The sequence below is a fragment of the Erpetoichthys calabaricus genome, chromosome 7 (assembly GCF_900747795.2).
Source record: "Erpetoichthys calabaricus chromosome 7, fErpCal1.3, whole genome shotgun sequence".
Classification (NCBI taxonomy): Eukaryota; Metazoa; Chordata; class Cladistia; order Polypteriformes; family Polypteridae; genus Erpetoichthys; species Erpetoichthys calabaricus.
The window spans coordinates 169,401,895-169,415,632 of NC_041400.2; the positions used below are offsets into that span (position 1 = coordinate 169,401,895).

Genomic DNA, 13,738 nt, shown 5'->3' on the forward strand with positions numbered 1-13,738 from the left:
TAACTCTCTCCCCTTACCAGTCATGCTGCCAACATTCAAAGTTCCTGCATTTAGTTCTACTCTCTTTACATTCCTCCTCTCCTCCTGCCTCCGTCTCCCCCCTCTTCTTCTCCTTCTTCAGCCAACAGTATCCCAATTTCCGCCAATACCCTGTTGGCTAACAGTACTGGTGGCGGCCATTGTTAACCCAGGTATGGAAATCTGCATTGTTATCTGTATATTGATCTGGCAAAATTTTACACTGGATGCCCTTCCTGATGTAACCCTCCCCATTTATTTGGGCTTGGGACTGGCACAAATTAACACACTGGTTTGTGTATCCCCTGTGGCTTCCCCACAGACCAAATGCGGGAAATCTCACCTGAAATGAGAAATGAGAAGCTCCAGACACTGAGTAAAAATGGAAATCAGCAGCAAAATATTTTAGCTCAGTTAAGCTAAATGTCAGCAATGTTAAGCAATTAAAAACATATATTCATAAAAGATGTAGGAGGAAAACCTGTGCAGTGACACAGAGAATGTGAAAATTCCACATGGACAATATTCTGGCATTTGATTTGAACCTAGGATCAAATTGAAAAGGTTAATTCAAAACTTAAAAAGTAAAGTAATGACTAATCATTAGATATAATTATCATAAACATTCTAATGAAATTAGAAATTTTACCATAAAACTCTGGACTGGAACAAACCTAAATATAACTGGAGACAGCACTCTTTGTTCAGTGTAAGAAACAAGTGTGAATCTTCTTAGACAGAAGAAGCAATATTCGCGTCAACAAGCTGCGCAGATGCTTCCCTGATGGTAGAAGAACAGCATTATGCGGTGCAGCTTAAGCGTTCTTGCATGAACTCCTTGCAAACAATCTGTAGAGGGGACACGCCTCCTCGCGCAGATTAAAGGTCACGTGAAAAGACCGTCATAGCCCCACAATGCCCTGCGTTCGTATATGGTGGAGGTCGTTTTGGTGTTTGTGAATTGTAAACATCTAAGCTTTGCAAGAACTATATTTAACTGTAAAATGGCAGCTATGCTGGATGTAATCGCGTACAGAAGTAGTCATTTATTCTTTATTTTGCTCTTTCAGGTTGGCATTTGGCTTTTTAAAAAAGGACATTTCTTTTGTGACCGGGACGCCGCCGAAAAAATTCACGAGGGGTAAAGCAAAAGCCCTTAGACGTTGAGAGGTAAGGCAGACGTTAATTTCTTAAAGTTTCTGTTTGACAGCGTTAATATTGGATTTCGTCCATTAAAGCAATTTTTCAAGAAGTGTCGTAGATTAAATATATTTTACACTTGAATATTCATTTTGCGGGCGCTTTAACATACATGCCACACATAAATGACCAGTGCAATTGGTCAGTTTTCTTTGGGACGTTGTTTAGCTGACACATATTGAACCGAACAGTAAATCGGTAAGCGCACCTTTTGTGACTTTCCACTTTGCTTTGATTAATCCTCGTAAACTTTGCGCAGTTCTCAAAGTGCGATAAAGTAAATCAAATAATTATCGTAGAATAAAGAACACAGATGTACTTGGAAGACAGAAACGTTTTGTAAGAGAATTAACTACCTGTAGTACACCAACGTGAGATTTGTGTCTAATTTAGAATATTAAGTCAGTTCTGCATTTATAACTACAAGTTGATGAAGCTACCAGTTGACAAACCTTTCTGTCTTGAGCTTCAGTTTAGCATAATTCCTGTATTTTTAGAGTTTATACATTTTGATTATGTATTTGAATAGCAGAACATTACTGGCAAACAACATACACAGTGAAACGAGAAATAAGGCAGGTACAGCCATTAACTTCAAAGTCGGCTAGAGAAAGCAAAAACAAAATATTCTCTAAGTCAACCTAATTCAGTGTGGTCCTAAAAATTGTAAATATAATTTACTTCATGAGGTAGAAGTGCATACTAAAAAAGAATAGTTGCATGAAATATTAAAATTTGTCCTTAAGTTTAAACGTTTAAAGTCTAAATTTCATCAATTGTAATAGAAAAAAATAACATACTAGTAATCACAGACCTTGAAATTGTCCAAAATGTTATCCTTCATGCTTGTTAGAAATTTGTCATTTTTTTTTTTAATCTTCTGTGGGTGACTCTTAGAGGGCTAGGTCTATTGGTAAAGAATTGCATAGAGTATTCGTGATTCGCATATTCATGATCAGCAGCTTAAAACGGCACTCCATATGCCTATATTACCGATCCCAATTTTTCCAAAGTTTTGTGAAAAGAAGTGACTCTGACTTGAATCCTTTTAGGGGGCAAACCCCTGGGATCGGTTGATACAGCATACACTATATATCCTTCTGATCATTTGTACTGAAGACACCAATTTGTTTACCTGTTATCACAAGGATGTAATTTCCTGCACAGAATATGGTCTAAAAATGACCTAAACATGAAATAGTGTGAGAACCACAAAAAGATTGTCATTTGGCATGTTAGACATCAGGACAATTCAAGTGGGTTATCATATGTGGGGACTTTTCACTTACCGGTGAATCAGAAGGCGCCGGATGAAATAAAATTGTGATTTCAAAGCATTCGTAACTAATTATCATGTGCACAAAATAAAATGCAGACGAAAACCTAAGCAGAACAAAAATCAACTCCCACCCCGATAAAGAAAAAAAGATGGACACAAGCAAAAAAAAAATCTTTTTAAATGTAAGAAAACAATGAATAAATATCTCTAAGTAATTTTAATTCCAAATGTTTTCCAGATATTTAAAACTGCATACGTTTGTGAGGGTTGACAAAGGTGGCTCTCGTGCAGAGGTGCCACAGATAAAAGATTATCTTAACATGCATCCTACATTGGTTCCATATTCTGAGTGAGTGAACAATTGGGTTGTTAGTATGTATATTGGTGATAACTTGCATTTATAGTGGCACAAAGCAGGGAATATAAGTACTGCAGGATTTTATTTCTATTGTGGATCATGCCTGTGTATGTTCATCTATGTGTGTCCATGTCCAGGTTTTTATAGCTTGTATGTTTGCTGTCCAGTAATAAAACTGAAGTTAGGTAGAGCCATACCACCTTCTGCCTTAGGTCTTTGTAGGGTTGCTCTTTGGATACGTGGATGTTTTAAGTTCCAAATAAATAAGGTTATGGTTGAATCTAATTGCTTAAAAAATGATTTATTGATGTATATTGGAATGTTTAGAAATAAAGAGAAGCTTAGGAAGGATCCAATGATAATAATATGTCAAGGGTGTTTAACTTTGCAGGTGAATATATTACATTAAACAGGGGTTGAAGATTGGAAGCTAAGTGTCGGCCTTTAATAAATCCAGTTTAATCTTGTGATATTACCGAAGGCAGCACTCTCTCCATCCTTCTGGCTAGGAGTTTGGAGAGTATCTTAACATCATTATTCAGAAGTGAAATTGGTAGCATCTAGTAATTCTGATAACCCAAAGGTTTATCCAATTCCTCTGCATTAAGAGTATCTATTTGTTCTTTGTATCCTATGAACAATTACATTTCAAATTTAACTTTCCAGCAACAAATTTTTTTCACTATCTTCAAATTAGTAACTTTGTTAAACAGAACCTGCCCGATTTTTTCCTCCTCTCCCACCTTCCTCTATGCTAGAAAAAATATTGCTCAGTTTCGAGGACTCAGACAGCATTTCTGCAATATATAAAATCATTTTACAGTCCCTCCCTTTCAGAGATCCAAGAGGACAGTGGGAAAAGGATCTCTCACTCAATATATCAGAAAAGGAGTGGAAGGTAGCAATGCAGAGAATTCACTCGAGCTCCATATGCGCAAAGCATACAATTATCCAATTCAAAATTATACATCAACCACATCTGTCTCGTTTAAAATTATGCAGAATGTTTACAGGGCAAAGTCCAACCTTCGAATGCTGCAATCAAGTTCTAACCTAACATGTTTTGGGCCTACACCAAATTAACATTTTGGACTGCCTTGGTGTCACAATCCCTCCTAACCCATTAACAGCTGTGTTTGGTGTACTTCCAGATGGGCTTAAAGTTGAGAAGGACAAACAAAATGTGATCACCTTCACTACACTTTTGACATGTAGACTTATCTTGCTAAACTGGAAGAATCCTAACTCTCCTCTTTTAAGTCAGTGGGTAACTGATGTTTTATACTATTTGAAATTGGAAAAAATCTAATTCTCACTTAGAGGATCTGTGTAGAACTTTTTCAAAACTTGGCAGGATCTAATCAATAACATAACAGATTAAGCTCTTAAAGCACTGAGGAAGCAGATTCTCTTCACATTTCTTTTTCTTCTCCATTTATCTTTATCTGCTTATTAAACTCATCAGTTTACTTATTTTACTAGCTTTAAATTTTACTGTGTTGCCCATGCTCTTTTTCTCAGGGGTGGGGGGTGATTTGTTTTCAATCCTATTTTTTGTAAAAAAAAAAAAAAAAGATCTATTTGTATGGAATGATCAATAAAATCAGTAAAATTAAAAAAGAGAAAACAATGAATAGCGTAAGAGACTCAATCACAGTAAATAGAAAAATTTATTATGAGAGAGGCCCATTGAGCCCAAAAAGCTCATCCATCCTAATTACCTGGATTGTCCAAAATAACATAATTATGATTTGAAGGTCCCTAAAATCCTTGCCAATATTTGTTAAGCATCCCATGATAGCAAGATTGTTCTAACTGGCTCAAAAATCTGAGTGCATTAGGGTTGGTTCTGCTGTTAGGAAGCAGAAAAATAGTATTTTATAAATTTTCCTAATTTAGGAAACTGCTCCTAACTTCACCAGGATTTATGAGGGCTCATGAGCTGTCATAAGTCACTTGCTTCTGCCAGAACATACTGCCCAGGCAGAGATCGACATGCACATCCCAGGAAAGGCAGAATGCTTTGGAAATACTAGGCAATAAACTCAAAAAGAGATCTTTTTGACAGAGAGTAATATTCTAAGTAATATTCTTAACAAATCTTGTATGTTACATTATTGCTCCATCCACATGGAGAAGACCTCCGCCAAAATGAAAGTGTTAGTAATGTTACGTGTAAAATGCAGCTTTGCAGTAACAATGATTTTGGTATATCACAACTATCCATTTCTTGAACTTTGCAGTACTAGGGTGTTGTACCGTGTTAGCCATTATGAATGTAGAGAAAAGCCAAGCAAAATGACACCTTTTATTGGCTAACTAAAAAGATTACAATATGCAAGCTTTCGAGGCAACTCAGGCCCCTTCTTCAGGCAAAATGCACAAAACTTTGAACATCCTTACAACATATTAGGTACTACACAGATTTATACATTTCACTATATTACCTTGAAATATATATTTCACAATATATTGTCTGTTTTACCTGCATTTTTATCACTTTAATATTGTTTCCTTATCAGTATGCTGCTGCAAGAGTATGTGAATTTCCCCTTTGGCATTAATAAAGTATCTGTCTATTTCCCCACCACTCCACATTAGGTAATGTTAAACCAAACTCTATTTGTACATATCGGCATCCACATAAAAATCATTGCCCCAAGTGTAGACAAGCATACATTTGTGAATCCCAAGCAATATCACAAAATATCAGCATATACGTGGTCATGTACATAACAATTATAGGCTGCAAGGCAGGAACAGTCCTTCCAGAAGCATTCATTGTTAAATAAGCGTGCCAGATTTCAGGCTTTACTCTCATTCAGTGTGTGTGCCTGGGTCTTTCAGTCTCGGTGTGCTTTACAAAATTATTCTTTGTGTTGTGAAATCGCAGCAATTATGTAGAGCTTAGCACAATATCCTACTTTTTTATTCTTTCTAGTATTATTTGTTGTTATCATCCCACTAATTTGATTATTCTTCTTAATGCTGTTCTTATTGTGTTTTTTCATATTATTCTTGTTGTGCAGCTTTAGTGTTAGTGTTAGGAAACTACAAATCATCATTATGACTTCCAGTTTGCAGCATGGGGTGTTGTGAAGTAATGACACCATTCATTCTCAGACATGGCCCCCCTGCTCTTCACTGGGCCTGGGATGCTTTGTAAATACTACTTGTCTTCCTCCGAGGTAGGACAGATTCTTATCCTAGTGTGACTTGTTTTCTTCATAGGCTTAAATGGAAAATACCCAACTTATTTCAGTATTCTTCAATTTCCTATCCCACAATGGGCCATCAGATCTTGACGTGGCAGTGGAGCTTGTGGTGGGGATACTGTGGGAAACGAGGCACACGTCTGGTGGAAACTGGAGTTCTGGCACCTTTTTAAAATAAAATGCAGTAGCATAATGTACAAGTCTGTTGCCTGTTCAGTATCCTGTGCATGATGGTGGTTATATGTCCGAGATAATGTAAAAACATGATTCAGAATTAACAGTAGTAGCATTGACACATATGGAGAACTAGCAAAATACCCGCGCTTTGCAGCGGTGAAGTACTGCTTTAAAATTTTTATTAAGAAGAAAAGTAAACCTTTTTAAACTGAGGGAAAATGAATCAATAATTTGTTAAGGATCTCTTTGTAAACCACATTGTCAGTTCGCCCTTCCGGTTGTAATATGACCAAGCTGTGTGCTGAGCTTACTGTTGAGCATGAAATCTAACGTGGTTTGTGCCCTTCAGAATTAGCATTTTAAACAGTTAGCATTTACCTTTTTAATAAAAGGCGAGCTTTCAAGCCTGAAAAATCACCCCATAAATGCACACGTTTAATTGCACGTGTTAATATGTATGCTTACACAGTATTAAAAGACACTCAAAAATTAACGTCATTTACCTTCGTTCCCGCGTTTGACTCATGCTGTAAATCTCTTCCTTGTTTTTAGTTCACGTGATTACGTAGGAGGCGTGATGACGCGATACGTGACTCTGCCTCCTCCATTAGAGTATATGGACAAAAAACAGGTTCCAGTTATGACCATTACGTGTGGAATTTCGAAATGAAACCTGCCTAACTTTTGTAAGTAAGCTGTAAGAATGAGCCTGCCAAATTTCAGCCTTCTACCTACACGGGAAGTTGGAGAATTAGTGATGAGTGTGTCAATCAGTCAGTCAGTCAGTCAGTGAGGGCTTTGCCTTTTATTAGTATAGATACAATAAAATTCTTTTTTACATGTATGACTAGCATACAATGCATTTCCACTCTATGACACCATGATATGCCACAAGAATATATTAAGAATGTGCTTTGTTCTTAACATATACCTTTTAATGTTACTTTAATATTAGATTGTTCTGGCTATATGTGTGTGGTTTTTTTTTTTTCCTCCTCCCCCTGACACACCTGTATATAACTGCATTGCTTGTATGACAACCACACACCTTAGGCCTACTTTATGTCTGTCTGCTTTTTATCAATGTATCCACCAGTCTTTCCCTTGCAATTACTATTAGCAAAACCTAGAGCTTAGATATATTTATAGGTGATTTCTTTTATCCTGAAATTTTTTTTCAGTGGCTTATTTCATGTGAGCTAAGTTGTGACCCTGAACAAATCTATTAACCTCCCTGAGCTTCAGTTGTGTGAGGTGTTTTGTCATTTGTGTTAGATAAATGTCAGTTTCATCCAATACATGTTTTTTGTTATAATACAGTGTTTAATGCATTTACATTTAAAATGTAATTTAAAGCTTGTTTGAATATTTATTGGTGCCTATTTTTAAAATATTTAAATGTATATATTTGTTTTTTTTTTGTTTGTTTTTTTTTACTTTCAGTATGTCTTGACACTATGGCATCCACTGAAGTTGATGGCCCAGAGTCTGAACTAACACAGCTTCATCTAAGAGTACAGACCTTGGAGGAAGAGCTGAAGTCTTGCAAGGCTGAGATTCATAAGCTTAAAAAACAACTGAAAAAAGCAGATCTACTATGTCGAAATACAGAAAGTTACAATGAAGATTTAAGAAAACAGGTGTTGTATTTCAAATTCAAAATCCACTGAACTTAGTCTTCACTGAATCCTCTGTTTATTTAGAATACTTTAAGCATAATACACCATCCTTCACATAATAATTATTTCAAATTTACACTCCCCCGAAACACTGTTTGGTTTTCATGTCTGTTTTTTTTAATGTCTATTTAAAATTATTTTACCTCTGCCTATTTTGTATTTATATCAATACATATTATTCACATTTATGAACTAATGTGACAGAAGACTTCTGCTAACGGTACTGGTGATCTGTTACCCAGTGCATTTTATTAGTTACATTGTTTATACAGAATACATTTAAAATTGCAGAATAATCTAACAAATGTTTTTCTGCTTTAATGTTTATTGTTTAGGTGGACAAATTAAGTGAAGAGATTCATGATAGGAAGAAGAAGGAGAAAAACAAAGTGAATGCTGAAGTACAAACTGAAACTCCGTCTTGGTCAGAATCAGGTAGTTTTTTTTCCGTACTCTAATTGCTGTTAATACACTGTACCAAGTAGCATGTATAATAGTATTTCATATTATTTCTGAAATGTACATAGTGATCATACTTTATTATACAGCATTTATTTTTGTCTGTAGCACAATATGCTGTAGACTCCTGGAGCACATCGTTGGTTTCAACTACTGAGAATAAAAATAGTGTTTTGCCTTTTGTTGTTCTTAAGAACTGTGTATTGTGTGTCAAATATGTTCTAAAGAACAATGTAATATGTGTCAAAGTATTTATTGCAGCAGATGTACATATACAAGAACTATAATATTATAACTATGAAGACATAATATATAGCAGGGCTCCAGACAGAAAAAAAAATTTGGGAGCCATTGGCTCCTAAACCCAAAATATTTAGGAGCCAAATGCTTTTTTTGGGAGCCATAATCTCTATCGCATGCCAAATGTGAAATAAACAAATAATATTTACTTGTATTGATTTTCTTCGGCCTACCTCACACTGCCTTTCCTTTCTCCTATCTGAGCTATTTGACCTACCTACTAGTGTCCTCTGCAAGGTCTTATAGATAACAAAAGAATAAATGACACATAAATGTGAACAGTGCAAATGTTTACTAATAAGCAATACTTCAAGTCCAGAGTCTTATACACAACATGTGTAAGGAACACTACACATACAAACACTGAAAATGTCTTACACATAATAACACAAGAATTAACACAATAACAAACATTATAAACAATCATTTCTGAAATAATCATTTCGCAATGAGTGTACAAATATAAAGAAATTAATTACTCTTCAAGTTCACTGTCACTAACCATTACAATGTCAGCATCATTAGGCCAGCCAGTATACTTTGGTCTGCGCTTTTTTTTGCTGGCTGACAACCAGCTCTTTACACTGGGCCCTGGGTCAAAAAGTTCAAGTGTAGGGCCCTCTGTACTGATCCTTACCAAGTCTTCCAGTGTTTCTACACTTAGGGAGTTGCGCACTTTTGATTATATTCTGTTTTGTGCTGAAAATCCTCTCACCCTGAGCTGCAGATATCGGAAGCACCAGCATTATTTCGACTAAGTGAAGCAGATTTTTAAAATCTGTACAGAACAGCTCCTTGCTCAGCATCACTGTCCATAGGTCACCGTAAGTCTTATCCATAAACTGACCCTTCACTAATATTTTTAGCATTAGCCATTCCTTCTGCACAGCTGTGACATCACAGCCTGTACCATTTAACAAGTGTGTCTATCTCACACTTGCCATAGCTATCAATGTCCTCTGGCCATGCATCATGACAAAACACTGAAAATGACTTGATGATTTCTGATCCCTTTGAATGTCCATGCTGTGTAACACTTGACATCATGTTTGCAGACCTGATCTCCAATTCTTTAACAGTAATGTCAACTGTTTTGTCAATTGCGGCCTTTAGATCACTTATGAATGTGGCCTGATTTTGGGGGCCTTTCAATTTAACATTTTGGAAGGTTATGACTGTGTGGCTACTTGCAGCCCTCTCACTCCTGCTTGTTGATGGCCTTTCCTGTTGCACTGAACCTTCAGGCTGAGAACCTATGTGCTGTAAGAATTCCTGCAGCTTCCCTTCTCTCAAAGCATTTTCCTTCAATCCTTTAATTGTTACCACACAGCCCACAATTACAGCAACTGCCTGAGGAAGTATAAGAGAATTTTTTTGAAGTGTTAAGGCTCAGCTTTGAGACCTCTGAAAAAAGGTCATGTAAAAAGTGACAAAAGGCAACGAAAGACAGGCAATGTGTTTGGCTCTTCCCTTTATGTCTATGTTTTTGGACATGACTGCAAGGTGCTCCATATGATGATGCACAGCAGTATACTGCCCCAGGCCTGTTGCATAGTTTGAATGGAGAAAAACTGAGAGTGCCCAATTAATGTGTGGCAACCAGTGCTGAGTTTTTACTGCTGATGGGTTTCGTACTGTGCATCCTAACTCTTCTCCTATAGCCTTCAGCTCCCGCTTGCTTTTGGGACTGAAATGATAACGTTTTCCACACTAGTTGTAGAAGGTCATAAACTGTTTCAATCATTGGCACTGACCGTTGTGTGTTTAGCATTGCCAGTTCCAGCCGATGGGGTAGACAGTGGAAAGACAGAGCATGTTCACCTATCTCTTTTCTGAAAAGTGCCCCTATTCCCCCTGTTGCACCCATGTTCACGCTTGCACCATCTGCTCCAAAAGCACTCATTTTATGCACCCACCAATTTGGGTTGGTTGGGTCAGCATTCTGAAGCAGTGATTTAATGGTGTTTTGGATCCCTTCTGCATGACCATAATCAATCTCCGCCAAACCTACTAGATGAGTCCTAGGTGTTCCATCAGATACATACCTACAGTATGTGATGACATTGTCTTTCCCTGAGACATCTGTTTCCACAATCAGTTATAACAGAGATGTAGTTTACCTTTAAAGCTTCTTCCAGCACATTACTTTTTAATTCATCTGCAATGCAACCTACAAACTCTGCACATGCTGTATCATTATCATATGTTTTTGACACATCCATGCCATTCTTCTTCATCAGCAGAATTTGAGATTTAAACTTTGTGAACGGTATTTCTTCCAGTGCAATCATATGTGCTGCATTGAATTTTATTTTCTGTCACTTTCTCACAAGCACGTTGCACAGCCTTTGCTATGGGGGTGTCGCAAGGAGCAGACCTAGCGATCACACAGTCTCTGGTATTCTTGTGTTTCTTACAGTCGCCATGCTTTTTCAGTTTCCTTTTTAAAATAGCTCGTACCATTCTATGGTAATTCTGTTTTACCAGCAATTTCTTGTCCGGCTTGTGCACAAAAGCTGCAATACATCTTTCCCTTTTCATACCGTAACCAAGCAAACTCCTGTAACCAAGCCGCTTTAAACTGTCTTCCAGGCGTCGGAGCCGCGGGCGCAGAAGACTTTGCTAACGGGACGGAGTTGTCATCCTTTAATAACTGTATGTTTCCGGACACTGGTGGCTGTACCTCAGATAACCCACTGAATGAATTATCATTCAGGCAGTCGCGGGCTGAGATTTTTCGCACATAATTGAAAGCTGTTTCTGCTGCTTTAAATTTAAAACTTTTCTTAGATTGAGAGAGAGAGAGAGTCGCCACCAGCGACTGGAATGAAAAAACTAGTCGCAAAATAGAAAATCAAGTCGCATTGGTGACCATTTTAGTCGCCACCTGAAGCTCTGTATAGTTAATTACAGTAATCCCTCCTCCATCGCGGGGGTTGCGTTCCAGAGCCACCCGCGAAATAAGAAAATCCGCGAAGTAGAAACCATATGTTTATATGGTTATTTTTATATTGTCATGCTTGGGTCACAGATTTGCGCAGAAACACAGAAGGTTGTAGAGAGACAGGAACGTTATTCAAACACTGCAAACAAACATTTGTCTCTTTTTCAAAAGTTTAAACTGTGCTCCATGACAAGACAGAGATGACAGTTCCGTCTCACAATTAAAAGAATGCAAACATATTTTCCTCTTCAAAGGAAACAGAGTAAAGCAAACAAATCAATAGGGCTGTTTGCTTTTAAGTATGTGAAGCACCACGGCACAAAGCTGTTGAAGGCGGCAGCTCACACCCCCCTCCGTCAGGAGCAGGGAGAGAGAGAGAGAGAAAGAGAGTTTGTTTTTCAAACAAAAATCAATACGTGCCCTTTGAGCTTTTAAGTATGCAAAGCACCGTGCAGCATGTCCTTCAGGAAGCAGCTGCACACGTCCCATTCGTCTAGGTGTGCGAACAGCCCCCCTGCTCACACCCCCCTACGTCAGCGCAAGAGAGAGAGAGAGAGAGAAAGTAAGTTGGGTAGCTTCTCAGCCATCTGCAAATAGCGTCCCTTGTATGAAATCAACTGAGCAAACCAACTGAGGAAGCATATACCAGAAATTAAGACCCATTGTCCGCAGAAACCCGCGAAGCAGCGAAAAATCCGCGATATATATTTAAATATGCTTACATATAAAATCCGCAATGGAGTGAAGCCGCGAAAGGCGAAGCGCGATATAGCGAGGGATCACTGTACTACACAAAGCCTAATTTGCTTAAAGCAGTTACATCTAGTATAGTATTTGGTCTGAGTGGCTAATTTGTATTTTACAGACTATTTCAACTATTATGCACATTTTTATGAAAATGGAAGAGAAGATGCTGAAACTTCTGTCTTGTATGAGCATGGAGATCAACAGTACAACCTTCCTAGCAAATCAACTTCCAATGACCAAAATATGGCAGAAAGTGGAGAAGTCAGTGAAAAAGCTAATGCATTTAATCAGCAAAATTCAGTTCCAGAAGAGGAGGTATAACTAAATTTACCAGAACTTAAATATCCAGAGAACAGTTTAAAAAGCATAAGTAGCATTAAAATCATACTTTGTGAAATCATAATATATAAACATTTTGTCACAGTAGTTTTTCCCAGTTTGCAGTATTTTTATTTGCTTCCAAACTGCTTTTGTAAAATTTAAAGTTATAAATGTACCGGTCACTAAATATATGAAAACATCATGCTGCATTTAAGATTTCCTTGAACAAAGGAAATATGTTGCATTATGTAGATGTCATGTTTAATTTGGTGACTTTTTGGTGACTAAAGACAAACTTGAAAAGTGTTCATTTTTTCTGAAATGTTCCTGCTTTGGAGGAATGTTTCTTGATATAGCTCAAGGGTGTCAAATTTTATTTTAAGGTGTACTGTTGCATGGAAAAAAAACCCACCATATGCACAAGCAGATTATAGTCATACTCTTGAATTTTTCCTTGATCTTTCCCTAAGTAACAGTTTTAAAAGTAATTAATCTGGACGACTGTCCACATAGTGGTTTTTGTAAGAAGCAAATGTGTTCTAGCTAATGAGAAATGTAGAACTCTTTTTAGAAAGTTGCAATATACACAGTTAACAATCATACAGCAGAGATTAGTCTTTATTGTGTTATATCAACTACTGAAAATTTTAAAGTAATATTTTTTTCTTAATTTAAAGGAGAATACGGGTGGAAATTCTTTAGCAGATCTATTAAGAACTACGGCAGAAGCTGCAGTATCCCAAACAGGCTTTGTCTTTGATGAAAATTTTGGGATGTACTATGACCATAGCACAGGTTTCTACTATGATTCAGTAAGAACCAATTTTACAAAATGTTTTCAATAGAGAGTATAGCACTTTTTATAATATTGTTTAGGAGTAGTTTGTCTTATGCGTTTGTGTATAATGTATGTTAACTTTTTTCAGGAATGAACAACACAGTTATCATAATAATTTTAATAAGTGTGTAGGAGCAAATCAGACATGTGAACTACTAATGACCAAAGCAAGATTGATATAGACGATAATTATACTGACTTCC

At 37.0% G+C, this 13,738-nt stretch overlaps 1 protein-coding gene across 1 annotated transcript in view; it reads left to right on the forward strand.

The window, feature by feature from the left end:
- The first annotated feature begins 941 nt into the window (after positions 1-941).
- Positions 942-13,738, forward strand: part of aggf1 (angiogenic factor with G patch and FHA domains 1) — a 54,114-nt gene continuing 41,317 nt past the window's right edge. Inside the window, exons 1-5 of the mRNA XM_051929483.1 lie at positions 942-1,188; positions 7,691-7,887; positions 8,262-8,361; positions 12,495-12,691; positions 13,375-13,509. Of these exons, the coding sequence (XP_051785443.1) occupies positions 7,705-7,887; positions 8,262-8,361; positions 12,495-12,691; positions 13,375-13,509 (615 nt within the window). The 5' untranslated portion in view covers positions 942-1,188; positions 7,691-7,704. The remainder of the gene's footprint in view (positions 1,189-7,690; positions 7,888-8,261; positions 8,362-12,494; positions 12,692-13,374; positions 13,510-13,738) is intronic.